Source organism: Mytilus edulis, chromosome 3, assembly GCF_963676685.1.
Source record: "Mytilus edulis chromosome 3, xbMytEdul2.2, whole genome shotgun sequence".
In the NCBI taxonomy this organism is placed as follows: Eukaryota; Metazoa; Mollusca; class Bivalvia; order Mytilida; family Mytilidae; genus Mytilus; species Mytilus edulis.
This window is the reverse complement of record NC_092346.1, coordinates 54,663,239-54,690,448: the sequence shown is the minus strand read 5'-3', so window position 1 is coordinate 54,690,448 and position 27,210 is coordinate 54,663,239. Positions and strand designations below refer to the sequence as shown.

The 27,210-nt window shown below is 31.4% G+C and overlaps 1 protein-coding gene across 1 annotated transcript in view; it reads left to right on the top strand.

Moving 5' to 3' along the window:
* Window positions 1-369: 369 nt before the first annotated feature.
* LOC139516871 (ankyrin-3-like) overlaps window positions 370-27,210 on the top strand; it is a 55,196-nt gene continuing 28,355 nt past the window's right edge. The window contains exons 1-8 of the mRNA XM_071307263.1: window positions 370-515; window positions 945-1,039; window positions 1,704-1,826; window positions 5,582-5,655; window positions 6,929-7,085; window positions 9,690-9,904; window positions 11,482-11,581; window positions 25,959-26,024. Of these exons, the coding sequence (XP_071163364.1) occupies window positions 958-1,039; window positions 1,704-1,826; window positions 5,582-5,655; window positions 6,929-7,085; window positions 9,690-9,904; window positions 11,482-11,581; window positions 25,959-26,024 (817 nt within the window). The 5' untranslated portion in view covers window positions 370-515; window positions 945-957. The remainder of the gene's footprint in view (window positions 516-944; window positions 1,040-1,703; window positions 1,827-5,581; window positions 5,656-6,928; window positions 7,086-9,689; window positions 9,905-11,481; window positions 11,582-25,958; window positions 26,025-27,210) is intronic.

Genomic DNA, 27,210 nt, shown 5'->3' with positions numbered 1-27,210 from the left:
TTTCCATTGTATAAAGCACCCTATATTTTTAGATTTTAGTTGTGTATAGTAAATCTTATATGTAAATATTGATAGGGCCTAGATATTTTTACCTTTTATTGCGTAAATTATTTTATCAGTCCTTACATATTTTTGATTTTATCTAATAGGGTCTAGATATTTTTACCTTTATTGCGTAAATTATTTTATCAGTCCTTAAATATTTTAGATTTTACCCGGTCCCGTGTACAGTGAATTTAAAATTTTTAAGTTAGTTGGGGAATTTTTTTAGTGCATAAATTTTAATTAACTCCCGTCTGGATGATATCCGCTGATGAGGAGGTGTTCCATAACTGGAAGGATTTACGAATAGAAGAAGAAGAAGATATCTACTTTCGATTTGGCCTTTGGTTTGTTTTGTTATTTCGAAACTATCTTATGTATAAAAATATGTCTTATTCTAAAGAAATATTTGGAAATCTTTACTGCACACACAACGACAACGAACAAAGACAGATAGATGTTAGGAATTGCAGGTAGTAGATCAAATACAAAGTGAAACAAGCAACGCAAAATCTAGTTGAACATCTTCAAGGACCCCACTATAACGTTGGGTCATTCTAGGGTATAAGGCTGTAGTGAAAATTTAGTATGTATAATAACTGATTAAAATCTAGTCTGATATCAAAATATCATGACAATTTCCATAATTGTATTCTTTAAATTACAATTATTAGTATAAACTGTGTTTTAAATCATCTAAGTAAGTATCTGTAACTATTTATGCCTCAGTAGTACTATATATATTTATGCCATTTTAATTTCTTGTGTCTGTCAAAATTCCTGCCTTTTATCTTGAAAAAATATATATAGGCTAATTTAAATTATGTCTTAGCCAAACATTCAACTTAACTATTATAGTATTGTTTCATATATGTATAATTTAGATTAATTATTTTTTACAGCATTTGATTATTCATGGCAACATCAAACCTATCACATTCTAGAATATCCAGTAGAGTAGACCAGTATGAGAGACTTAGCAATACACATTCTAACTGTAAGTACATGCAACATACCAATCACGTTCTTACTTTAGGTCTGTGTTAATTTCATATCAAAACACATTCCTAATGTAAGTACATACAACAACTTCAGTCTAAATTGTTTGTTGGTAATGCCTTAAATTTAAAAGTTATAGTTTCCCAGGTCCCAAATTGAGTATGGAATTAAAACTTAATAAGAGTTATTGCATGATCTTTCTTGATAAATCTGGTTTTCTGCAACAAAGAGTCAGTGAAAAGAAGATTTCAATCTTATGATTTTTTATTTGTTTGTATAAATTTGTTTTATTTTGCATCTGACATACTTGAACCATTCATCAAAGCTTTATACATGTATATTATTTAGATAACTACAATACTTTATCCCAATTAAAATATTTCACTACTGGTATATTTTTAATTTTTGTTTACATCTTCATGTTATGCTGTTGTGACTTCACAAATAAAGGTAGTCATACATGATGACTTATCTGGGAAGAGTAATATTTTTAGAACACAGATAAGAAACTAAAATTTGCCTATGTTTTGTGTAAAAATCATTGGATAAACAGGATCCTTCACTTTATCTCTTCAATAAGGTATTGCATGCAATAATTTTATGATAATATAGAAATATGAATGTACCTTATTATAGAGCATTTCTACCATATTTATTTGTAGTACCAAGTAGAGGCAACAATAGCTGGCAGACTGGTCAGCGGGTTAATGGCAGACCGTCACAATCATGGTCTCATAACTCGCTGAGTGATCACAAACCTGAGAATCAGAATGATATGCTTTCAGGTGATAATTTACTGTAATTACTTCTATAAATCTGTTGTAACTTCTTTGAGTGTCAAATGTTTTATTGTTACCAAGTTTAATACCTTGAACAGTTGTTAATTCAATACAAGAACCAAACTAATTTGACATTTTCTTTACATTTTGTCAAATTGATGTTTTTTTGTCATCCCACTTTTTACTTTTCCGTTAAAACATATAAATAATAACAAATCAAATCAAATCAAATATTTTATTGTCATATAAACTTTACAGTTTGTGACCAACATATATTAATACAATAAACACAATAAACATATTATATACATACATATTAAACATACAAAATATCAACAGCATTAAAATTTATAACAACAAACAAGTTGTTAAGAGTCCCCTGCCCTCAGTTCTAATGACTTTTTCAAGAAGGATCCTAACTTATTTGTTTGTAAAGGCGATGATGGATTTAGTAAATAATGAATTTTTTCTTCTTCATTTAAATTATTAAAGTTATTATTTTCTGTACATATGTGATGAAAAAAGTCATTTCTTAGAGTTTTATTATACTCACAATATAGTAAAAAATGTTTCTCATCTAGTATTTTACATTTATGGCAAAGACGTTCATCTCTTGGGATTTTAAAATATCTCCCCTTTTCAATCAAGAGGGAGTGATCACTTATTCTAAATTTAGTGATTAATCTCCTTATCTGAAAATTAGATGTATTTAGATAATATTCTAGTTTGTAATCTTTTTAAAGTTTTTTATAGAGAAAAAATTTACTTTTATCATCGATGTTTTGAAATTTATTTTGAATTAAATCTTCATATCTATTTTTCATTTTTAACTTTATATCGTTTTTTATTTTATTTACATCTTTTATGTCCTTACAAGTAGAAAGAATATTAAGGTCAACGTTAGTCTCTTTAACAATATTTTTAGCATATGTATACCATGAGTAAGTTCCTGTCAAATCTAGAGACTGTGCTAGAGAAAAAGCTTCCTTTAACAATGGATTAATATTATTATTATATAGTCTAGCTAAATATAAAAGGGTTTGTGTTTTAATAAAACATTCTATAGGCAATCTTCCTAATTCAACTCTTGCTCCTAAATTGGATGCATTTTTTCTTATCCCTAGAGTAGATTTACAAAATTTAAGATGCATATTTTCTATTGGGGTTTTGTCTATAAAATCAAGTTGATTGATTTCTTTTCCTGAAGTTAAGGCTCTGCTTTTGGCTCGATGAAAAGAAATATATGTATCCAAATATGTTACTTCTGAATTATAGGTCATAATTGGTTTTACTAAAGAATCAAAAAGATTATTTGCTACTTTTATAGGTAGATTATTCAATGATTTAGTATATGATTTTATTGCAAAAAATACTTTTTTTGCTTTTTTTGTCAGCTCTAAAGTACTTTGTGATAAATTTCCATTACATTTTATCAACATTCCCAAAAATGAATATTCTGTTACACTCTCTATGGCTTTATTCTCATAGTAAATATGTGATGTTTCACTTTTATGTTTTGACTGACTAAAAATCATGGATTTAGTTTTGTTTGTATTCAAAGAGAGTTGCCATTTGTTACAATATAATTTAACGTTATTTAAACTGTTTTGTAGACCCTCTTTTGATTCTGACAGGATTAAAAGATCATCCGCAAAAAGAAGGCATCCTACCTTACTATTTATAAGCTTAAGGGGACTTGAATCATTTCCCTCAAAATTTTTTACAATATCATTTATAAAGACATTAAATAAAGTGGGACTTAGTGTGTCTCCCTGTTTAACCCCTCTAGCAATATTAAAATATTCTGATACATAATCTTTATATTTTAAAGATGATTTAGTATTTAAGTATTGTTGTTTTATAACTCTATAAAAAGACTTGCCAACTCCCATTTTACATAATTTATAAAGTAAAGCAGTTCTCCATACTGAATCAAAAGCCTTTTTCAGATCTATGAAGCAGGCATAAATCTTTTTTTTCTCTTTATGTAAATATTTATTAATCAAGGACTTTAATAAAAAGATGCTATCAGCTGTTCTGTGATTTTCTCTGAAACCAAACTGACAATCACTTAATTGTTTGTCAACAATCTTGATTAGCCTATTATTTAGTATGGCATTAAAAAATTTTGGTAGATTACTTATAAGAGAAATGCCTCTATAATTATTAGGGTCTAACTTGTCACCTTTTTTATGTAAAGGGATCATGAAAGATAATTTCCAAGAATCTGGATAATTACCTGTCTTTAAAATCAAATTAGAAACTTTTACAATAGAATTAATTATCACAGGTTGTGAGTGTTTGAGTATTTCATTCACAATTCTATCTGGACCTGCTGATTTGTTTACTTTAAGGTTTGAAATGACCAGTTTTACTTCAGCAAATGTAATTGGTGCATCAGTTTCCATATTCAATTCAATATTATCTTCTATAATGTTTAGTTCACGTTCCAGTTTATTTACAAAGGATTTATCATATGAGGCTGGTGTACCCTGATCCTGAAAATGTTTTATGATTTTATTTTCATTCATTAAAATTTCAGGAATATCTTCTTCAATATTTGGTTTCTTTTTTATTGCCTTTAGAACATTCCAGTATTCTTTTGGATTATTTTTTAAATTATCTGAAAGTGATTTATAAAGTTTTTGGTGATATTCAAATTTTTTCTGTTTAATCATTTTTTTTTAGTTTTTTACATAATTCAAAATATTTAGATTTTAAACTTTTGTCATTTAAGTTATTCTTGATTTTATTTCCTAAATAGTTTATTTGTCTTTTTGTTTCATATACTACATTATCTGACCATACTTGTTTAATTTTTTTCTTTTTCTTTTTTGTTGGTTTAGATATGACTTTACATGTATTTTCTGCAATAGTTTGTAAAATTTTGGTTAGTTTTTCAGTTGCACCATCAACGCCTAGTTTATTGCTATCAAAATGTTCCATCTCTAAATCTAAAATTTCCTTTTTAACATTTTCTGTTAATAGAACATCAATTAATTTTGAAGATGACAATTCTGTCCATTTGTATGATTTTATCAAATGCCATCTCTTCTAATAACAAACACATGTGGTACATTTTTTTCCAAAAATGTTCATTCCTATCATTTTTCAGTTTTTGCAATAAATGTTGACAAATGTTTCAAATGAAGTAAAGCAGATGTTTATATCTGCCATTGGAAAAGTACTCCAGTAATTCATATTGTCAGATACTGCTTGTCTGTTCCTTCTGTTTAATTTGATATGTCATATAAATGAAGTTTAAAAAAATATATTCAAATGCCAACTTAGGGTTTTGATCCTGATTTTACAGTTCATCGATCTTGGACTTCGTTGTATAATGTGAAATATCAAGAATTGTTTTACACATTACAATGTAGATAAGAAGGTGTGGTATGAGTGCCAATGAGACAAATATCGATCCACTAAGTCACAATTTATAAAAAAGATATCAATTATAGATCAAAGCACAGCCTTCAAAACCAAGCAAGCTATAAAGGTCCCCCAAATGACTTGTGTAAAACAATTTCGGACAGGAAAACCAACAGCATAATCTATGTAAAAATGAGAAACATCTATGAACCACACCAACAAACTATGATCACTGAACAACAGGCTCCTGCATAAATATATTCTGGACCTTCAATTTTTTACAATTTCAACCACTGAAACAGTATCTTCTGATTTTAAAGGGTACAACAGGACGAACTACTGATAAATAAAAAAAAAAAAAAATAATTACAAATGTTATCTAATTTTAGTTGATACAATTGAAGAGGCTAGATTGCAGTCAATGCATATACCTATACATGCAGCTGTTTATGAAGGGAATGTGGTAAGTTTTCTGTTCAGTGTAAAGCTTCTCATATAACATAGCCTATGAATAAGATTAGATGAGTGATATACAATAGCAACCCATCAGATCAAATTTCAAAAGAATTTGTCTTCAACAATAGGCAAATATACATACTAGATGCAAAAAAGGTTATAAATAGGAGATACACGTACCAGTGTGGCAGTCAAAATACAGCATAATCATAGAAGAAAGACATAAAGACAAACAACAGCCATATCACACAACACGAAAACTGATCAAACAATGTGAAGGGGTCAACAGTCCAATAGACCACTTTCGAGTTCATCCGTCACCGGAAAAAACTCGTCAATCATATGCGCCATTGTGACGTCATTTACCAGATAGAGGGGCTCACCTGTATCCCTGCACTATAAACGTTCATCAAGCGTCTTAGTGATCATCGTTGTGCAGGATTAACAAGAAATAAAATTTGTTCAGTAGGTACTTAATCACATTTCCCTAATGACAGCGGTGCAGATTGTCAATTATGAGAATTTAATTTGCCAAATAATTCGTGCAATATAGCTTTATAGTTTTTCAACCACTCGCTCAACATTGAAACGGAAGGCATGAGTGACGTTCACTAAAACCAAAGTTTTTGACGGAAATGCATCGAGCTCGAAAGTTGTCTATAGGAGTAAGTTCACAAAGATTTTGATGCAGGTCATAATACTACAAATTTCACTTAGAAATATTAATGATATTACTATCAATACAAAATAATATCATTTTGGCACATCATATAAAAAATGATGAAGTTTTGACTCATAACGTATGCATTGTTTGCTTTGAAACATCAGTTTTGGGTAAATTTTGAATAATTCTTATAAACAGTTTTTCACATAATAAGTTTTGGGTAAATTATGAATAATTCTGAACCGTTTTTCACATTATAAGTGTGGGGTAAATTTGGAATAATTCTGAACAGTTTTTCACATGATAAGTGTGGGGTAAATTTGGAATAATTCTGAACAGTTTTTCACACAATTTTATCACTAATGACATACCTAACATAGAACAGACTCATAATATGCAGAAATTTTGATGCTATTGTAAATTTAGAAATTATTGGGAGCATTTATTATTTCAATTTCGGCATATTAAACAAAAATCAAGATAAAATATTGGAATTTCAGGAAAAGGTTTGATATTCATCTACATATGTCTTCAGGGTGTATTTTCATATTGGTTTTTGATATTGCCTTATTTTGCAAAATTATGCATCAATATGAATTACATAAGAACATTTCAGGAACGTTTGGAAGCACTAATAAATACAGGCGTTCATATCAACTTTCAAGCAAGTCAGCACAAATATAAAGTAACACCATTAATGATAGCAGCTAGTAGAGGCCTTTTAGAAGTTGTGAGGTTGCTCATACAGAAAGGAGCTAAAATAGACCAGTTAGGTATATGGTTTATTTCTTTTTTTCTGATTTAGATGGAAGTTTTCTGTCTATTTTTAAATTTTATCTAGAAATTGTCTATTTATGATAGAGGGACATGAGGGATAACAGTTACTGCTGTAATTGATGGAGATGCACACACCATCTATTTTGTTTGATTGTGTAATTTCAACTCAATGTCATAACGTATTACATTAAAATTGATAGAACAACGTTTACAATAGATATTGTGTTGTTAACAATGGTAAAAAACTTGACAACTCTTAACATAGGTTTAATGTTTGAAGTAAATTAAACTGTCTCTAAATTAATGGATAAAATTATATAAGTATTGTTGCTGAATACAAAAATGTTTATATTCTAACAATTTAAAGTTCAAAAATATAGAGAACCTACTTTTTTTAAGCACCAACATTTCTATGATGTGACAAAATTACTTTGTTCCATAAAACAAAGTTTAAAATATGAAAATGATTAATGAATGATTGATTGATTAGTGTTATACGGTCAGTGACTGTATATCACATATGAATATATGGTCAATGCAATTTGACTGCTTAAATAGTACAGCTGCAGAATATAAATATATTTGCGAAAGCAAATTTACAGATCTAACATTGTTGGGTTGATGTTTAGACGAGTTGTATATACATTATGTACACAGCCATGTATCACCATCATTGATACATCTGTTGTAGAGTTGTTACTGACCCAGACGTACTTATAAATATAATTATTTTCTGTGACTGTATATTACATTAATTTGTAGGATCTTTTACTATAGATAATTTAGCTGATCTGTAACAATAACATCTTCATGCCTTATATATCATGAAATGTAGTACCCCGCTAGATTAAAACTGACGAGGAAAGGTAACACACGACCAGCGAAAGCTCTTTTTTTGAGAGCCCAGGTGGTCGTGTGGTCTAGCAGGACGGTTTCAATGCAGGCGATTTGGTGTCACGATATCAAAGTAGCATGGGTTCGAATCCCATCGAGGGAAGAACCAAAAATTTGCGAAAGCAAATTTACAGATCTAACATTGTTGGGTTAATGTTTAGACGAGTTGTATATACATTATGTACACAGCCATGTCGATCCGATGGATACATCTGTTGTAGAGTTGTCACTGACTCAGACGTACTTATAAATAAAATTATTTTCTGTGACTGTATATTACATTAATTTGTAGGATCCTTTACTATAGATAATTTAGCTGATCTGTAACAATAACATCTTCATGCCTTATATATCATGTACTGTAGTACGCCGCTAGATTAAAACTGACGAGGAAAGGTAACACACGACCAGCGAAAGCTCTTTTTTTGAGAGCCCAGGTGGTCGTGTGGTCTAGCGGGACGGCTGCAGTGCAGGAGATTTGGTGTAACGATATCAAAGTAGCATGGGTTCAAATCCCGGCGAGGGAAGAACCAAAAATTTGCGAAAGCAAATTTACAGATATATAGATATATAACTCGTCTAAACATCAACCCAACAATGTTAGATCTGTAAATTTGCTTTCGCAAATTTTTGGTTCTTCTCTCGCCGGGATTCGAACCCATGCTACTGTGATATCGTGACACCAAATCGCCTGCACTGCAGCCGTCCTGCTAGACCACACGACCACCTAGGCTCTCATATTATAAGTTACACAGTGTGTAATTGTCCTAATACGAGAATTTATCGGGTCAATAAAATTCATATCGGGTGAGGCGAAGCCAAACCAGATATGAATTTTATTGACCCGATAAATTCTGTATTAGGACAATTGAACACTGTGTAACGAATTTTATCCTGATTTTGTTATATTACATATTATTATATTTAAATTCAATATAAGGACAATATCAACGAAATATGTTTTAGATATTTAATCAAAAACTGTAAAAAATTAAAATATTAGGACCATGAAGCCATTTTTTTTTTTTTTTAATTAGGTCAATGGTATAAGGGAGATAATCCCAATTGACGTGATAAATAAGGGAGATAATTCCTATTGACGTAATAAAAAATTGTACTGAAATTTATTAGGACAATTTCAGCCAATCAAATTGTGAGAAATTATCCTAAATCAGGATAATTATATATATATTCTGAATGTAAACGTACACTATAGTGTAAAAAAAAATTAAAGTCATATTTAGACATGGACTTTTTTTCGATACAATATTGTTTCTATAAAGGATTTTACCATGGTAAAATTTTTTATGTAGGATTATTATGAAAACTGGCTTACAGTAAAATCTTAATATGCTTAATCTTTACATAACTTACAGTAAAATCTTAATATGCTTAATCTTTACATAACTTACAGTAAAATCTTAATATGCTTAATCTTTACATAACTTACAGTAAAATCTTAATATGCTTAATCTTTACATAACTTACAGTAAAATCTTAATATGCTTAATCTATACATAACTTACAGTAAAATCTTAATATGCTTAATCTTTACATAACTTACAGTAAAATCTTAATATGCTTAATCTATACATAACTTACAGTAAAATCTTAATATGCTTAATCTTTACATAACTTACAGTAAAATCTTAATATGCTTAATCTTTACATAAAAGAATTATGAATAACATAACATCTATTTGCAGACAATTTTAAGAGACCGGCTTTGATGTATGCTGTATTCAGTGGTAGTTTGCCTGTTGCATATTATCTTATACTTCACGGATCAGATGTAAACCATGTGGACAGTTCTGGATGTGCCCCAATACATTATGCTGCAATAAGTGGACATCTTCAGATTTTAAAGCTACTATTTCAAGAAGGAGGTGCTTGCAAATATATTCCTAGTCAGATCAATATGGTATAGTTGTTTTTAATATAAACTTAAAATGTTTTACCATTATTAAAAATCTAAATATTATAGATGGCAAGGTCTTTCAATTTCGTAAGTTTTGACCTTGTCTGCTGAAATGGATGAGGAAAAGCAATTTAAATACATGCTGAAATGACACATTTGTTTAATGTATTTAAATCTTCAAGGCTTTCTTATAATTTATGAAAGTGAAAGAAAAAAAAACCCAAATATTTAAAATAATCTGCTTTCCTATTATTAAAGCTGGAAACTAATTTTCCCCATAAAGTGACATCCACAGACAAACATTTGTTTGAAGCGATTGAAAAATTGGTGTTGCGAAAGGACAAAGTCTTGGTTTTGAATGTTCAAAATACAAAGAATTTCACAGGAAATATATTTGAATGTTATCCTGAAGCGCAGCAACATCGTTGTCTTAAAAAAATATTTTGGCACCTTTATGATGCAATTTTGTACTTGAATTCTGTAAATATGAGCTGTAGTTGTTGTTTGTTGATGTGGTTCATAAGTGTTTCTCATTTCTTGTAATGGCCCCGCAACGAAGTTGTCAATGCCATATTGTTTTACCCTTGTCCGTAATTCTGAAATTCTGTAATTCCGAAATTCCAGCATTCCGTCATTCCGCAACAAACAATTATACAGAGTTTTTTTCTAAACGCCTTCAGATATTTGGCTGATTTTTAGTATGTGAGTTAACCATGATGAGTTACAGGTCAATTTTAAGTTTTGTTTCGCTCCACTAATTTTTGCCAAAATTACAGGCTTTTGACTTTGATAAATTGTTGAAAATCACAGTTATACTGACTTTTTTAAAACTCTTTCAGATATTGGGCTTATTTTTGGTATGTAAGTTAACCATGATGAGTTACAGAACAAGTTTAAGTTTTGTTCCGCTCTGCTAATTTTTGCCGAAATTATGGGCCTTGGACTTTGATAAATTGTTGAAAATCACAGTTATATGGACCTTTTTTCTAAACTCTTTCAGATATTGGGATGATTTTCGGTATGTGAGTTACTCATGATGAGTTACAGATCAAGTTTAAGTTTTGTTCCGCTCCACTAATTTTTCCCAAAATTAAGGGTTTACAACTTTGAAAATTGTTGAAAATCACAGTTATACAGACTTTTTTCTATACGCCTCCTGATTTTCAGCTGATCTTTGATATGTGAGACTACCATCATGTTTTAGTCCACATGTGTTATTGAAATTGCAGATTTTTCAACTTTTGAGATGGGCCTATTCATGTCGCTTTGACACATCTTGTTTTTTATATAGATTAGACTGTTGGTTTCCCCATTTGAATGGTTTTACACTAGTAAGTTTATATAGCTTGCTGTTTGGTGTGAGCCAAGGCTCTGTGTTGAAGACCGTACTTTGACCTGTAATGGTTTACTTTTATGAATTGTAACTTGGATGGAGAGTTGTCTCATTGGCATTCATACCACATCTTCTTATATCTATGTATGTTTTTTTTTTGTTTTTATCAATTTTCCGTTAATTAGCATGGATATGATATGTATAAGATAATATTATTTTGTCAAATTAAAGTAACTATATTTTATAGGGTAGTCCACTAACGATTGCAAGGACAAGAGGTCACCAAGATATAGTAGATTTTCTTATGAAAGACGATGCATCTGACAGAACTCCTACAACAAATAGCGGTAATATTAGTTTAATTCATAATGCTACGTGTTGAATATTTATATTAATTTAATTGAGTGATTGATTGATTAATGTTAAACGCCCATTTACAACTCTTTTATGCTATTTCTAATGGTAATTCAATGATATGTTGTAGACTGACTCATAACTAATAGCTCATCTCATTTCCATGTAGAATTTTGGCAGCGCCCCCCCCAAATTCAGGGGTTGATCCATTATTTTTTAAAGATGGGGGGGGGGGGGGGGATGTTGTAATTTAAAAAAAACGAAAGAAATACTGGTGAGCATAGGAAGGAAAAATTTTTGGACAAATTTTTGTGGAAAATTTGATGCAAAAAAGATGATATATTTTCTATTTAAACAGGGGTGTGTGGGGGGGGGGGGGGGGGGGGTATGTCCCCATGAAGCCATCATTACCCTAATTTTTACATTAAAGCAAGATAATCTTGGTTTTAATTAATTTCAGTTTTATTAAAAATAGAACTAAAAAGGTAAATACCTAGGTAAATAGGTGTTACAAGATCATAAGATATTTCTGGAGAGAATAAAATGCATATTAAATTCAGAATTTACTCAAATTTGAACTCTATTGTTTCCAGTTTCCATAGTACTACATTTTGAGTGAGTTTATGTTTACTAGTAATCTAATTGATAAAGGGGAGAGATGTGTTCACTAATAGAATGAAATTCAAAACAGTGTGGCTGTTGCCATTGATTGACACATTAAATTCATCCATTGACTGGGACAATTTACGTGGACGTTTGTCTGTAAAGACCACTGTTCACGACGTACCTACGATAGACATTTAAACTGTGGGGTCACCAAAGGTTTCTTAACGCCTTTAACTATAAAATAATTCGAAAAATTAATCAGGAATAACCTTTATGTTTTGATTTATGTAATTGATATAAATCAAAACATCGTGTTATTTCTGATTAATTTTTCGAATGACTTTATTAAGGTGTTGAGAACCTTCGGTGACCCCATAGTTTAAGTGTCTTTAAAAAGTACATAGTGAGCAGTGGTCGTTACAAACAAACGTTCACCTAAATTGTCCCAGTCAATGGATGAATTTAATGTGTCAACCAATGGCCACAGCCACACTGTTTTGAATTTCATTCTAGTTATGAACTCAGAGTACCTACTACAGATTTATTTTTATTGTGGGTACAAATTTTCGTGGACAGAGAGAAAATTTGTATTTTTATGGATATTTGATTTTTCAAAAAAATCTGGCTTTCAGGTTACGGTCTAGAAAATTTAACTTCATTTAACATTTAAATTTGATGTTCACCTTTACCCACTACCCCGTAATCAACAAATGTCATCATAGAAATGATACTGAATCCACAGTATACATCACTTTTACCCACTACCACGTAATCAACAAATGTCATCATAGAAATGATACTTAATCCACAGTATACATCACCTTTACCCACAACCACGTAATCAACAAATGTCATCAAAGAAATGATACTGAATCCACAGTATACATCACCTTTACCCACAACCACGTAATCAACAAATGTCATCATAGAAATGATACTGAATCATACCTGTCAACCTGTGACGATGAAAATGCAGGTCATGACCTGCATTGAAGAATCAAATCTCAGGTCATAACGCGTACGAACTTTTTCGAGCTAAATTTTAGTATTTATGGTACATTTTCTTATAATGTATATCAAAGATACCAAAACATCAATGCATGTTAACTTGGTTAAGTCATTTTAAATCTTATTAATTATTATTTCATTGCACTTTTAAAGATTTTTATAAATTTGTGTAACAGTCTTATGTTCTTTACTTTTTGTCATCATCAAATACAAGAATTTAGTTTTCAGTTTTCAAATGTAATTTAAAATGTTTGAGACTACTGGCAATGTAGCCTTAAAACATTCCATCATCAAGTTGAGAAGGAAATTATAGTATGATAAAATATAGTAATACAGTTAAAGGAAGTATAAATGTAAAAAATAATTTTCAACATTTTTTTTAAAAATTGTATAAACATGATAAAGGTATAAAAATAATGAAAAGATATTTTTCAATATGTATTTGAATTTTATATTTTTATCATTTAATCTTTTTCACCCATAAAACGTAAATATAAGGAATAATTTTGAATGGTGACAAATAAGGGGAAGTAACTCTTAGTTGAAATATGTTTATAAAACAACAGGGCAATTTATTTACGACCTAAAGCTAAGGTAATTGGTGTTAATTTATAGTGTGTTTGACACCAAAGCTGTCAAGTGAAGCCATGCACTTAATGGGTCACTTAATTTGACAATTTACATTGCTAGATGAACTTCCTGTTCATGGATGAATTACGAATTTGCCGGTATTTCAAAGAAATATTACTTATGAAATCAATCTCATGGTTAAGAAATACGGGTGAAATCGGGTCATTTTCGGAATTCCCGGGTTATTTCAATGACCCCGCGGGTGTCCCGGTGTCATATGGTATTTTGAACCCCCTAAAAAGTGAACCCGGGGTCAAAATACCATGCGGTTAAATGACCCCGGGGTCATTATACCGCATGGTATTTTGACCCCGGGGTCATTTTTCACATATGGTATTTTGAACCCCCCTGCGGTATATTGAACCCCCCTGTTTTTGATAAATAGTATTGCAGCTAATCTAATTTACAATTTATTGGCTATCATTTTTTTTTAATTTGTGGTTTTAAGTAGGGGGTTCAATATACCGCAGGGGGGTCAAAATACCATGGCTAAGCAAAATTTTCAAAATATCTTTTCCAGCATGTTTAACACATACAAACCACTTATTGGAGTTTTATAACTATGTTAAGGAGTTAGAATAGCTTGAATTTTTGAAATTCAAGGTCTATAGTAGGGGGTTCAATATACCGCAGGGGGGTCAAAATACCATGGCTAAGTAAAATTTTCAAAATATCTTTTCTAGTATATTAAATACATACAAACTACTTATTGGAGTAATATAACTATGTTAAGGATTTAGAATAGCTTGAATTTTTGAAATTCAAGGTCTATAGTAGGGGGTTCAATATACCGCAGGGGGTTCAAAATACCATGGCTAAGTAAAATTTTCAAAATATCTTTTCCAGTATATTAAATATATACCAACTACTTATTGGAGTATTATAACTATGTTAAGGAGTTAGAATAGCTTGAATTTTTGAAATTCAAGGTCTATAGTAGGGGTTCAATATACCGCAGGGGGATCAAAATACCATGGCTAAGTAAAATTTTCAAAATATCTTTTCCAGTTTATTAGATACATACAACCTACTTATTGAAGTATTATAACTAGGTTAAGGAGTTGGAATAGCTTGAATTTTTGAAATTCAAGGTCTATAGTAGGGGGTTCAATATACCGCAGGGGGGTCAAAATACCATGGCTAAGTAAAATTTTTAAAATTTCTTTTCCAGTATATTAAATACATACAAACTACTTACTGGAGTAATATAACTATGTTAAGGAGTTAGAATAGCTTGAATTTTTGAAATTGAAGGTCTATAGTAGGGGGTTCAATATACCGCAGGGGGGTCAAAATACCATGACTAAGTAAAATTTTCAAAATATCTTTTGCAGTATATTAAATACATACAAACTAGTTATTGGAGTATTATAACTATGTTGAGGAGTTGGAATAGGTTGAATTTTTGAAATTCAAGGTCTATAGTAGGGGGTTCAATATACCGCAGGGGGGTCAAAATACCATGGCTAAGCAAAATTTTCAAAATATCTTTTCCAGCATGTTTAACACATACAAACCACTTATTGGAGTTTTATAACTATGTTAAGGAGTTAGAATAGCTTGAATTTTTGAAATTCAAGGTCTATAGTAGGGGGTTCAATATACCGCAGGGGGGTCAAAATACCATGGCTAAGTAAAATTTTCAAAATATCTTTTCCAGTATATTAAATACATACAAACTACTTATTGGAGTAATATAACTATGTTAAGGATTTAGAATAGCTTGAATTTTTGAAATTCAAGGTCTATAGTAGGGGGTTCAATATACCGCAGGGGGGTCAAAATACCATGGCTAAGTAAAATTTTTAAAATTTCTTTTCCAGTATATTAAATACATACAAACTACTTACTGGAGTAATATAACTATGTTAAGGATTTAGAATAGCTTGAATTTTTGAAATTGAAGGTCTATAGTAGGGGGTTCAATATACCGCAGGGGGGTCAAAATACCATGACTAAGTAAAATTTTCAAAATATCTTTTGCAGTATATTAAATACATACAAACTAGTTATTGGAGTATTATAACTATGTTGAGGAGTTGGAATAGGTTGAATTTTTGAAATTCAAGGTCTATAGTAGGGGGTTCAATATACCGCAGGGGGGTCAAAATACCATGGCTAAGCAAAATTTTCAAAATATCTTTTCCAGCATGTTTAACACATACAAACCACTTATTGGAGTTTTATAACTATGTTAAGGAGTTAGAATAGCTTGAATTTTTGAAATTCAAGGTCTATAGTAGGGGGTTCAATATACCGCAGGGGGGTCAAAATACCATGGCTAAGTAAAATTTTCAAAATATCTTTTCCAGTATATTAAATACATACAAACTACTTATTGGAGTAATATAACTATGTTAAGGATTTAGAATAGCTTGAATTTTTGAAATTCAAGGTCTATAGTAGGGGGTTCAATATACCGCAGGGGGTTCAAAATACCATGGCTAAGTAAAATTTTCAAAATATCTTTTCCAGTATATTAAATATATACCAACTACTTATTGGAGTATTATAACTATGTTAAGGAGTTAGAATAGCTTGAATTTTTGAAATTCAAGGTCTATAGTAGGGGTTCAATATGCCGCAGGGGGATCAAAATACCATGGCTACCGGTAAGTAAAATTTTCAAAATATCTTTTCCAGTTTATTAGATACATACAAACTACTTATTGAAGTATTATAACTAGGTTAAGGAGTTGGAATAGCTTGAATTTTTGAAATTCAAGGTCTATAGTAGGGGGTTCAATATACCGCAGGGGGGTCAAAATACCATGGCTAAGTAAAATTTTTAAAATTTCTTTTCCAGTATATTAAATACATACAAACTACTTACTGGAGTAATATAACTATGTTAAGGATTTAGAATAGCTTGAATTTTTGAAATTGAAGGTCTATAGTAGGGGGTTCAATATACCGCAGGGGGGTCAAAATACCATGACTAAGTAAAATTTTCAAAATATCTTTTGCAGTATATTAAATACATACAAACTAGTTATTGGAGTATTATAACTATGTTGAGGAGTTGGAATAGGTTGAATTTTTGAAATTCAAGGTCTATAGTAGGGGGTTCAATATACCGCAGGGGGGTCAAAATACCATGGCTAAGTAAAATTTTCAAAATATCTTTTCCAGTTTATTAGATACATACAAACTACTTATTGAAGTATTATAACTATTTTAAGGAGTTGGAATAGGTTGAATTTTTGAAATTCAAGGTCTATAGTAGGGGGTTCAATATACCGCAGGGGGGTCAAAATACCATGGCTAAGTAAAATTTTTAAAATTTCTTTTCCAGTATATTAAATACATACAAACTACTTATTGAAGTATTATAACTATGTTAAGGAGTAAGAATAGGTTGAACTTTTGAAATTCAAGGTCTATAGTAGGGGGTTCAATATACCGCAGGGGGGTCAAAATACCATGGCTAAGTAAAATTTTCAAAATATCTTTTCCAGTTTATTAAATACATACAAACTACTTATTGAAGTTTTATAACTATAATAAGGAGTTGGAATAGGTTGAATTTTTGAAATTCAAGGTCTATAGTAGGGGGTTCAATATACCGCAGGGGGGTCAAAATACCATGGCTAAGTAAAATTTTCAAAATATCTTTTCCAGTTTATTAGATACATACAAACTACTTATTGAAGTATTATAACTATTTTAAGGGGTTGGAATAGGTTGAATTTTTGAAATTCAAGGTCTATAGTAGGGGGTTCAATATACCACAGGGGGGTCAAAATACCATGGCTAAGTAAAATTTTTAAAATATCTTTTCTAGTATATTAAATACATGCAAACTACTTATTGGAGTATTATAACTATGTTAAGGAGTAAGAATAGGTTGAACTTTTGAAATTCAAGGTCTATAGTAGGGGGTTCAATATACCGCAGGGGGGTCAAAATACCATGGCTAAGTAAAATTTTCAAAATATCTTTTCCAGTTTATTAAATACATACAAACTACTTATTGAAGTATTATAACTATGTTAAGGAGTTAGAATAGCTTGAATTTTTGAAATTCAAGGTCTATAGTAGGGGGTTCAATATACGGCAGGGGGGTCAAAATACCATGGCTAAGTAAAATTTTTAAAATTTCTTTTCCAGTATATTAAATACATACAAACTACTTATTGGAGTAATATAACTATGTTAAGGATTTAGAATAGCTTGAATTTTTGAAATTCAAGGTCTATAGTAGGGGGTTCAATATACCGCAGGGGGTTCAAAATACCATGGCTAAGTAAAATTTTCAAAATATCTTTTCCAGTTTATTAGATACATACAAACTACTTATTGAAGTATTATAACTAGGTTAAGGAGTTGGAATAGCTTGAATTTTTGAAATTCAAGGTCTATAGTAGGGGGTTCAATATACCGCAGGGGGGTCAAAATACCATGGCTAAGTAAAATTTTTAAAATTTCTTTTCCAGTATATTAAATACATACAAACTACTTACTGGAGTAATATAACTATGTTAAGGATTTAGAATAGCTTGAATTTTTGAAATTGAAGGTCTATAGTAGGGGGTTCAATATACCGCAGGGGGGTCAAAATACCATGACTAAGTAAAATTTTCAAAATATCTTTTGCAGTATATTAAATACATACAAACTAGTTATTGGAGTATTATAACTATGTTGAGGAGTTGGAATAGGTTGAATTTTTGAAATTCAAGGTCTATAGTAGGGGGTTCAATATACCGCAGGGGGGTCAAAATACCATGGCTAAGTAAAATTTTCAAAATATCTTTTCCAGTTTATTAGATACATACAAACTACTTATTGAAGTATTATAACTATTTTAAGGAGTTGGAATAGGTTGAATTTTTGAAATTCAAGGTCTATAGTAGGGGGTTCAATATACCGCAGGGGGGTCAAAATACCATGGCTAAGTAAAATTTTTAAAATTTCTTTTCCAGTATATTAAATACATACAAACTACTTATTGAAGTATTATAACTATGTTAAGGAGTAAGAATAGGTTGAACTTTTGAAATTCAAGGTCTATAGTAGGGGGTTCAATATACCGCAGGGGGGTCAAAATACCATGGCTAAGTAAAATTTTCAAAATATCTTTTCCAGTTTATTAAATACATACAAACTACTTATTGAAGTTTTATAACTATAATAAGGAGTTGGAATAGGTTGAATTTTTGAAATTCAAGGTCTATAGTAGGGGGTTCAATATACCGCAGGGGGGTCAAAATACCATGGCTAAGTAAAATTTTCAAAATATCTTTTCCAGTTTATTAGATACATACAAACTACTTATTGAAGTATTATAACTATTTTAAGGGGTTGGAATAGGTTGAATTTTTGAAATTCAAGGTCTATAGTAGAGGGTTCAATATACCACAGGGGGGTCAAAATACCATGGCTAAGTAAAATTTTTAAAATATCTTTTCTAGTATATTAAATACATGCAAACTACTTATTGGAGTATTATAACTATGTTAAGGAGTAAGAATAGGTTGAACTTTTGAAATTCAAGGTCTATAGTAGGGGGTTCAATATACCGCAGGGGGGTCAAAATACCATGGCTAAGTAAAATTTTCAAAATATCTTTTCCAGTTTATTAAATACATACAAACTACTTATTGAAGTATTATAACTATGTTAAGGAGTTAGAATAGCTTGAATTTTTGAAATTCAAGGTCTATAGTAGGGGGTTCAATATACGGCAGGGGGGTCAAAATACCATGGCTTAGTAAAATTTTCAAAATATCTTTTCCAGTTTATTAAATACATACAAACTACTTATTGAAGTATTATAACTATAATAAGGAGTTGGAATAGGTTGAATTTTTGAAATTCAAGGTCTATAGTAGGGGGTTCAATATACCACAGGGGGGTCAAAATACCATGGCTAAGTAAAATTTTCAAAATATCTTTTCCAGTATATTATATACATATAAACTACTTATTGGAGTATTATTACAATGTTATAAGTTAGAATTGCTAGAATTTAAAAAAAATTAAGGTCTATAGTAGGGGTTTCAATATACCATGGTAGGGGGGTCAAAATACCATGGCAAAGTAAAATGTTCAAAACATCTTTTCCATCATGTTCAATACATACAAACTACTTATTGGAGTATTATTACTATGTTAAGGAGTTAAAATAGCTTGAATTTTTGAAATTCAAGGTCTATAGTAGGGGGGTCAAAATACTATGGCGAGGTATGTATTAAACTTGTTGGAAAAGATATTTGAAAATTTTACTTTGCCATGGTATTTTGACCCCCCTGCAGTATATTGAACCCGTTACTCTAGACCTTTAATTCAAAAAATTCTGGCAATTCTAACTTTTTTTTATGTAGTTAGAATACACCAATAAGCAGTTTGTATGTATTAAACTTGCTGGAAAAGTTATTTTGAAAATTTTACTTTGCCATGGTATTTGGACCCCCCTGCGGTATATTGAACCCCCTACTCTAGGCCTTTAATTTCAGAAATTCTGGCAATTTGAACTTTTTTTATGTAGTTAGAATACACCAATAAGTAGTTTGTATGTATTAAACTTGATGGAAAAGATATTTTGAAAATTTTACTTTGCCATGGTATTTTGACCCCCCTGGGGTATATTGAACCCCCTACTCTTGGCCTTTAATTTCAGAAATTCTGGCAATTTGAACTTTTTTATGTAGTTAGAATACACCAATAAGTAGTTTGTATGTATTAAACTTGCTGGAAAAGATATTTTGAAAATTTTACTTTGCCATGGTATTTTGACCCCCCTGCGGTATATTGAACCCCCTACTCTAGACCTTTAATTCAAAAAATTCTGGCAATTCTAACTTTTTTATATAGTAAGAATACACAAATAAGCAGTTTGTATGTATTAAACTTGCTGGAAAAGTTATTTTGAAAATTTTACTTTGCCATGGAATTTTGACCCCCCTGCAGTATATTGAACCCCCTACTCTAGGCCTTTAATTTCAGAAATTCTGGCAATTCTATCTCTTTTATGTAGTTCAAATACACCAATAAGTAGTTTGTATGTATTAAACTTGTTGGAAAAGATATTTTGAAAATTTACTTTGCCATGGTATTTTGACCCCCCTGCAGTATATTGTACCCCCTAATGAGACCTTTAATTTCCAAAAATCTGGCAATTCTTACTCTTTTATGTAGTAAGAATACACCAATAAGTAGTTTGTATGTATTTAACTTGCTGGAAAAGATATTTTGAAAATTTAACTTTGCCATGGTATTTTGAACCCCTGCGATATATTGAACCCCTTACTCTAGACAATTCAAAAAATTCTGGCAATTTTAACTCTTATATGTAGTTAATATACACCAACAAGTAGTTTGGATGTATTAAACTTGATGGAAAAGATATTTTGAAAAATTTACTTTGCCATGGTATTTTGACCCCCCTGCGGTATATTGAACCCCTTACTCAAGACCTTTAATTAAAAAAATTCTGGCAATTTTAACTTTTTTATATAGTTAGAATACACAAATAAGCAGTTTGTATGTATTAAACTTGCTGGAAAAGTTATTTTTAAAATTTTACTTTGCCATGGTATTTTGACCCCCCTGCAGTATATTGAACCCCCTACTCCAGGCCTTTAATTTCAGAAATTCTGGCAATTGGAACTCTTTGATGTAGTTAGAATACACAAATAAGTAGTTTGTATGTATTTAACTTGCTGGAAAAGATATTTTGAAAATTTTACTTTGCCATGGTATTTTGACCCCCCTGCGGTATACTGAACCCCCATACTCTAGGCCTTTAATTTCCAAAAATCTGGCAATTCTAACTCTTTTATGTAGTTAGAATTCACCAATAAGTAGTTTGTATGTATTTAACTTGCTGGAAAAGATGTTTTTAAAATTTTACTTTGCCATGGTATTTTGACCCCCTCCCCCTTTTTTTACCATGGAAAATCAAAACTGCCCTTATATATATATATATATACATATGTTATAATTACAAATAGTTAAAGCATTCAAGCTACATATGGTCTAGTTATAATGTGTCAATAAGTATTTTGAATGACATTTTGTTGGTAAAGACTTCAGAGCACTTATACCAAGCAAAGATATTTCTTTTAATTAAGCATGGAAAATGTACCTCCCCTTCTTTTATGAATGATTTTTTAATTTATGATAAGCTTTAGAATAATGTAAAATGTTCTAATATTCATCTAGGATGAAAAAAACAGGGGGGTTCAATTTACCATGGGGGTTCAATTTTCCATACAGGGGGGGTTCAATTTACCATGGGGGGGGTTCAATTTACCATGGGGGGGGTTCAATTTACCATAGCGGTATTTTGACCCCGGGGTCAATTTACCATGGGGTTCAAAATACCATATGACACCGGGTGATCCCTCAGAATTGTGAAAATCTCGGGTCACACCCGCAGAATACGGGTCAGTTGACAGGTATGCTGAATGCACAGTATACATCACCTTTACCCACAACCACATAATCAACAAATGTCATCATAGAAATAATACTGAATCCACAGTATACATCACCTTTACCCACAACCACGTAATCAACAAATGTCATCATAGAAATGATACTGAATCCACAGTATACATCACCTTTACCCACAACCACATAATCAACAAATGTCATCATAGAAATGATACTGAATCCACAGTATACATCACCTTTACCCACAACCACATAATCAACAAATGTCATCATAGAAATGATACTGAATGCACAGTATACATCACCTTTACCCACGACCATGTAATCAACAAATGTCATCATAGAAATAATACTGAATCCACAGTATACATCACCTTTACCCACAACCACGTAATCAACAAATGTCATCATAGAAATGATACTGAATGCACAGTATACATCACCTTTACCCACGACCATGTAATCAACAAATGTCATCATAGAAATAATACTGAATCCACAGTATACATCACCTTTACCCACAACCACGTAATCAACAAATGTCATCATAGAAATGATACTGAATGCACAGTATACATCACCTTTACCCACAACCACGTAATCAACAAATGTCATCATAGAAATGATACTTAATCCACAGTATACATCACCTTTACCCACAACCACATAATCAACAAATGTCATCATAGAAATGATACTTAATCCACAGTATACATCACCTTTACCCACAACCACATAATCAACAAATGTCATCATAGAAATGATACTGAATCCACAGTATACATCACCTTTACCCACAACCACGTAATCAACAAATGTCATCATAGAAATGATACTTAATCCACAGTATACATCACCTTTACCCACAACCACATAATCAACAAATGTCATCATAGAAATGATACTGAATCCACAGTATACATCACCTTTACTCACGACCACGTAATCAACAAATGTCATCATAGAAATGATACTTAATCCACAGTATACATCACCTTTACCCACAACCACATAATCAACAAATGTCATCATAGAAATGATACTGAATCCGCAGTATACATCACCTTTACCCACAACCACGTAATCAACAAATGTCATCATAGAAATGATACTGAATGCACAGTATACATCACCTTTACCCACAACCACATAATCAACAAATGTCATCATAGAAATGATACTGAATCCACAGTATACATCACCTTTACTCACGACCACGTAATCAACAAATGTCATCATAGAAATGATACTTAATCCACAGTATACATCACCTTTACCCACAACCACATAATCAACAAATGTCATCATAGAAATGATACTTAATCCACAGTATACATCACCTTTACCCACAACCACATAATCAACAAATGTCATCATAGAAATGATACTGAATCCACAGTATACATCACCTTTACCCACAACCACGTAATCAACAAATGTCATCATAGAAATGATACTTAATCCACAGTATACATCACCTTTACCCACAACCACATAATCAACAAATGTCATCATAGAAATGATACTGAATCCGCAGTATACATCACCTTTACCCACAACCACATAATCAACAAATGTCATCATAGAAATGATACTGAATGCACAGTATACATCACCTTTACCCACAACCACGTAATCAACAAATGTCATCATAGAAATGATACTTAATCCACAGTATACATCACCTTTACCCACAACCACATAATCAACAAATGTCATCATAGAAATGATACTTAATCCACAGTATACATCACCTTTACCCACAACCACATAATCAACAAATGTCATCATAGAAATGATACTGAATCCACAGTATACATCACCTTTACCCACAACCACGTAATCAACAAATGTCATCATAGAAATGATACTTAATCCACAGTATACATCACCTTTACCCACAACCACATAATCAACAAATGTCATCATAGAAATGATACTGAATCCGCAGTATACATCACCTTTACCCACAACCACATAATCAACAAATGTCATCATAGAAATGATACTTAATCCACAGTATACATCACCTTTACCCACAACCACGTAATCAACAAATGTCATCATTGAAATGATACTGAATGCACAGTATACATCACCTTTACCCACAACCACGTAATCAACAAATGTCATCATAGAAATGATACTTAATCCACAGTATACATCACCTTTACCCACAACCACATAATCAACAAATGTCATCATAGAAATGATACTTAATCCACAGTATACATCACCTTTACCCACAACCACATAATCAACAAATGTCATCATAGAAATGATACTGAATCCACAGTATACATCACCTTTACCCACAACCACGTAATCAACAAATGTCATCATAGAAATGATACTTAATCCACAGTATACATCACCTTTACCCACAACCACATAATCAACAAATGTCATCATAGAAATGATACTGAATCCACAGTATACATCACCTTTACTCACGACCACGTAATCAACAAATGTCATCATAGAAATGATACTTAATCCACAGTATACATCACCTTTACCCACAACCACATAATCAACAAATGTCATCATAGAAATGATACTGAATCCGCAGTATACATCACCTTTACCCACGACCATGTAATCAACAAATGTCATCATAGAAATAATACTGAATCCACAGTATACATCACCTTTACCCACAACCACGTAATCAACAAATGTCATCATAGAAATGATACTGAATGCACAGTATACATCACCTTTACCCACGACCATGTAATCAACAAATGTCATCATAGAAATAATACTGAATCCACAGTATACATCACCTTTACCCACAACCACGTAATCAACAAATGTCATCATAGAAATGATACTGAATGCACAGTATACATCACCTTTACCCACAACCACGTAATCAACAAATGTCATCATAGAAATGATACTTAATCCACAGTATACATCACCTTTACCCACAACCACATAATCAACAAATGTCATCATAGAAATGATACTTAATCCACAGTATACATCACCTTTACCCACAACCACATAATCAACAAATGTCATCATAGAAATGATACTGAATGCACAGTATACATCACCTTTACCCACAACCACGTAATCAACAAATGTCATCATAGAAATGATACTGAATGCACAGTATACATCACCTTTACCCACAACCACGTAATCAACAAATGTCATCATAGAAATGATACTGAATCCACAGTATACATCACCTTTACCCACAACCACATAATCAACAAATGTCATCATAGAAATGATACTTAATCCACAGTATACATCACCTTTACCCACAACCACATAATCAACAAATGTCATCATAGAAATGATACTTAATCCACAGTATACATCACCTTTACCCACAACCACATAATCAACAAATGTCATCATAGAAATGATACTGAATCCACAGTATACATCACCTTTACTCACGACCACGTAATCAACAAATGTCATCATAGAAATGATACTGAATCCACAGTATACATCACCTTTACCCACTACCACGTAATCAACAAATGTCATCAAAGAAATGATACTGAATCCACAGTATACATCACCTTTACCCACAACCACATAATCAACAAATGTCATCATAGAAATGATACTGAATCCACAGTATACATCACCTTTACCCACAACCACGTAATCAACAAATGTCATCATAGAAATAATACTGAATCCACAGTATACATAAACATATATAATTTTTATGGTGTGTTTATTCTTTATTTGCAGCTTTACCTAGTGCTCCTCCGATTGACTCTGGAATGTCACATGGTCATGTTGAAGAAAATGTACCAGGTGAGTAAATTATTGAATGGAAAAATATGACCTCTAGGTTGCACTTTGTAAATACAGCTGTTTCTCAAACCATGCCTTTTTTGGGGAGATATATAATATTCATAGATAATTTGTTTTTTTGACATACTGGTTCCCAGATATAATCTCTACTAGAACACACCCGTGATATCGTGGGTCCGTAACTGAATTAAAGTATATAACTATGCGCAAGCCTTATCTTAGTATTAGTACTGTCATCTGATAAAGCAGGTCATGCAGATTATAAGATACACAACCAATTTTCTCTGCTTTCAAATCTTTCTGTTTGAACCCTTCGAACTGGAACTTATCAATTATTGGTAATATTAATTATTTGGAAAACAAAAGGTCCTGGAATGGAGTATTTTTTAATCAACAGCATTGTCCTATATTAGTTATAAATAAAGTTGAATTCTTTGATTCGCTGTTTTACGTCATGCCCGCTAACAAATTGAAACTTATTTTTAGTCCAGATTTTTAGTATTCGTATTGTTATCTTAGAAAGTCTTACAGATTAAAATACTACAATAGGTAACAATTTGACAATTTAGTATTGTCAACCCTGTGATTATGACCTGTGTATATAACATATTAATCCTGAATACACCGTTTGGTGGTGCGCCTGTCAGATGTGGAAGGTACAGATAAGGTAATAGGTAACAGGTGATTATACTATTGGTATCGGTATCGGACTCGACCCGGAACTTCCTAATTATTGGCATTATTAATTACGTGGAAAACAAAAGGGCCTGGAGTGGTGTAATTTTTAATCTACTCCTTTGTACTATATTAGTTGTATATAAAGTTGAATTCTTTGATTCGTCGTTTTTACGTGATGACGGCTGACAAATTGGACCTCGTAATTTTAGTATTATAGATTCATCTCATAGAGACATATAACTTGGGAATGTTACCAGTATTCTGAAGTAAGTAAAAAGTAAAGGTAGGGGTAGCACATTATTTTAGTATAAGTTTAAACTCGTACAAGTTCGGAGCATATAAATGTTGGAAATATGCCACACACCCCTATTTTTTGACCTTTGAATATAATAGTAGTGCATATCAACTTTCCGTTCTAGGATATAATTTTTTATGAAACTTCATAGTATAAGTGGCATAGGTTTTAGCCACAAATGAGAGTTCCTATGGGAAATTGCATTGTCTATAT